General features: G+C 38.7%; 1 protein-coding gene across 1 annotated transcript in view; it reads right to left on the reverse strand.

The window, feature by feature from the left end:
- Positions 1 to 614: 614 nt before the first annotated feature.
- Positions 615 to 3,918, reverse strand: part of IFIH1 (interferon induced with helicase C domain 1) — a 60,643-nt gene continuing 57,339 nt past the window's right edge. The window contains exons 13-15 of the mRNA XM_014534162.1: positions 1,778 to 1,968; positions 1,225 to 1,318; positions 615 to 1,125 (exon numbers count right to left, since the gene is read on the reverse strand). Coding sequence (XP_014389648.1) covers positions 946 to 1,125; positions 1,225 to 1,318; positions 1,778 to 1,968 — 465 coding nt within the window. The 3' untranslated portion in view covers positions 615 to 945. The remainder of the gene's footprint in view (positions 1,126 to 1,224; positions 1,319 to 1,777; positions 1,969 to 3,918) is intronic.

Here is a 3,918-nt window from a genome sequence, read left to right on the forward strand (position 1 = left end):
CAGAAGCTGGGCAAGTGGTATAGGAGGCATAATTCTAGGATGGCCTCCAAGATTTCTGCCTACTGCTACATATGCCCTGGACAATCCCCTCACCTCAGGTGTGGGCAGGACCTGGGAATGGGATGAGATAGTCAGCCCTGTGATTACAGTTAAGACTTCATCTTAGCAGATGAGAGAGAGAGAGAGAGAGAGAGAGAGAGAGAGAGAGAGAGAGAGATTCTCCTGCTGGCCTTGAAGCAGCAATAGCTGTGCTGTAAAAGGGCCAGGTGGTGAGGGAGGCCCTCGCTCAGAGTGCTCCCAGTGGACAGTTAGTAACGAAACAGGAATCCCACTCTACAGCTGCAAGCACGCAACAGCCAACAACTTGAAAGAGCTTGGAAGTGATTCTCCCTGACTGTGTTCAGATGAGAACATCGTCTGGCTGACACCTTCTCAGACCCTGAGTAGGAGACCCTACTCAGACCTCTGAGCTACACAACACCTGCAATAATAAATGGGCATTGTTTTGAGCCACTAAGCTTGTGGTAATTTTTGATGCAACAATAGAAAACTAATAAAAGGAAAGGCAGACAATGTTACAACCATTTCACCAATAAGAAGACTGGTTCAGAAAGATGACTGATTTGCTTATTTTATTTTGAAAATTCGTGACAGAACTGAAATTGGTACCTTAGACCCTCATTTATACTCTGCATTTTTTCCACAGTACTCCCCACCCTACTGCTCCATACTAATGAATATTATTGATAGAATTTCTTTACCCCTGCCCATAAACAAGATAAATAATGAAAAGTATGATATATTGTTTTACTCCATACAGCTCATTTCAAAGTACAACAATTATTTTATTAAATTCTTACATCAGTTCTTTAGTATAATAAAAAACAATCAAAATCATGTTAAGTGTTAAGTTCACAATGTTTTAAAAGAATCTTCAACCAAATGTCAATCTTCATCACTAAACAAACAATATTCTGAATAGTCCAGATCAGGAAATGTGATAGGTAATTCTACCCATTTTTTGTATTGTTTCTTTGTTGCATTATTTTTGAAAGACACTACAAAATTCTTTATTTTGAGACAAGGCAAATCTAAGCCTTTGTGCACCATCATCGTTCCCCAAGACTGGAAAACAAAAGAGAGAACAAAACAAAAATTAAATTTGCATTAAATTAAGAATTCCTTTTGGCCAAAGTAGGAATGAACCCACAGCTATATACTCACCTGGCCACATGTTTTGCAGATGATCTCGCCATTTGTTTGATAGTCTGCAAACTTCTTTTGCAGTGCTTTGTTTTCTCTCACAATGTAGAGTTCCCTAAAATTATCAAGAAGTAAGAAACATCCTTGAGAATTTGCAAATGACCACTATGCAGCCCATAGGTGCATGTTGTTGAACTTGACACTCATCCTCAGGCAGATGCCCCTTCCACATCCACCTCTCCAGGGGCATGTTGCCTTTTGTGGCTTCTTTCAATCTGCTACTTATTTTAACTTGACTTAAGTTGTTCAAAACTTTGAGAACAAATATGAACATACACACACTGATATGCCTTGGGTCAAAATGGCTTGAAGTACGTATTACACTTCTCCCTCCCACCCCAGTGCAGTATATTTGAAAAGTAGACATTTGAAATAGAGATACAATTTGGGGAAGTTAAAAGAAAAAAGTTCTGGAAAATAATAAATTCAATTTGTACTATTTTGGAAGAACGTTTACAATACAACCTGCTTCACATCCTATAAAGAAGCTTAAGTGGACTCTCCTTGAACTTACTTGAATTCTGGTGTCATATTGACATGGTGCATTTTCTCAATCACGTGGATATAGTCTCCAGTGCAGGCGACCACACTGCAGTTTTTGCAGAGGAAACTTATTAACGATGGGTTTTCCTTGCAAAGCTTTGCATTACTTCTCTTGATTTTCATTTTCTTTTCCATTATACTTTGCATCTGCAATTCCAAAATCTGCATCGAGAAAAGAGTATTCTGTGGTTTATTTATTCGCTGCCTCACTGAAGTAAGATCCTTGAATTCAGAGACCTTAGATAGTTGTGAAAATATACTCTTGGTTTATGTCCTAGAAGTTGAAATAATGAGGCAATGGCCCATGTACAACTTAGTATATGGACCTTCATGTAATCATGAAAATGTGGGACCCTCAAAACCCAAACCCTTCTATTTTTTACAAAGTTCTATTGTGAGAAAGTCCTTAGCAATATTTAGCAAAAAAAATAAAATAAACCCAAAAACTCCCCATCTACCCACCTCGTTTTAATTATCTCATAAAATAAATATAAACTTTCTTCCATATGAATCTCTTTAAGAACTAAACACTGTTATTACATCACCCATAGTCTTCTCTTATCTATGACAACCCCCCCGCCCCCGCCAGTTTCTTTCGTTGTTTCTCATTTAATTTCTAGATGCTTCATTATCTTAGCAAATCTCCTTAGCGACATCTCTTCTTTTCATGTTCGTAACAGAAACTACCAGTTTACAATCTAGTAGCCATTTTTCCTAGGAACAGAACCATAATTTTATTCTGGGTGGAAATATGCTAGCTAAATGACTATATTTCCAAGCTAGAGGTCAAGGAGACATAAGAAAATGTTAAGTGGTGTTTCTCCTATGTATGTGTACTTTTGCCTTTTCCATCTTCTTCCTCCTTCCTGCCTAGAATGAGCATGTGGCAGCTAAAATTCCAAAAGCTATCTTTGACCCTGAGAATGGAAGCCAAGTACTAAAGGGTGGAGAAGACAGAGAAGAGGCCTGAGGTCCTCCTAATGTCATGAAGCTGTCATATGACTTTAGATTGTCCACATTCTTGATTCGAGAGAATAAGCCCTTATGCCATGCATTCCAGGCTCTGTGACTAGAGGCCAAACTTATTTCATCACATAAACCATCTAGTTTATCAAAGGCAGAAAACCTGAAGTAGGGACTGATTAGTTCTCACACTTACACAACTTCACAGGAGAAAAACGTGGTTCTTAAATAATATACCTCCAAACTGAATCTCTTCTAAATGGCCAATTTGTATTAAATTGTGGAGGAAACCATTGTTTTCCTTAAGACCTAGCGAAAACTTTTATGTTTTCAGTGAAAGTAAAGTATCAGTGCTGATGAACGAAGCTGAATGGCCCATCTCTTTGGTTCTTGCCTCTCTGTTTTGGGCCTTGACTCGGGGTTGCCATATTTGCACAGAGAAGAACAACTCCTTACAAGCAAACAAGCAGGCTATCGAATAGTTTAATCAGACAAGTACAAAGACTAATTTCCTATGAAAATTATAACAATATAATAAATTAGCCTGGCTGGTGTGGCTCAATGGTTGAGCACTGACTCATGAACCAGGAGGTCACAGTTGGAATCTAGTCAGGGCACATGCCCGGGTTGTGGGCTCAAATCCCCAGTAGGGGACGTGCAGGAGGCAATGAATCAATGATTATCATCACTGATGTTTCTCTATCTCCCTCTCCCTTCCTCTCTGAAATCAATAAAAAAAAACCTCAACATAATAAATTAAAGTACTCTGATTCCGGTTGTTCTTGAGAGATATCAATGGTTTAGTGAGCTGATTAAATGATGATTTGGCGTAGGATCACATATATGTGGGCAATTAAGACATACCTATGAGTTCAATGGGAAAATAAAAGTAAAACTAAGATCAATGTATGGATATGTAACCAGGACACCATAAACTAAAAGATTAGCCCTAAAATAGTAAAGCATATAATAAAATAATTAGAGGGGGGAAAAGAAATTATGATAATTGATAGGCACAGCTACAATCAGACTGTCTGTTGAACCTCAGAGGGAAGGCAGGGGAGGGTGGGTGGGAAGCGATCAACCAATGAACTTGTATACATATGTGCATAACCCTTGGACACAGGCAATGGGCTGGTGAGGGGCTGG

This window comes from Myotis brandtii, unplaced genomic scaffold (assembly GCF_000412655.1).
Source record: "Myotis brandtii unplaced genomic scaffold, ASM41265v1 scaffold125, whole genome shotgun sequence".
Taxonomy (NCBI): domain Eukaryota; kingdom Metazoa; phylum Chordata; class Mammalia; order Chiroptera; family Vespertilionidae; genus Myotis; species Myotis brandtii.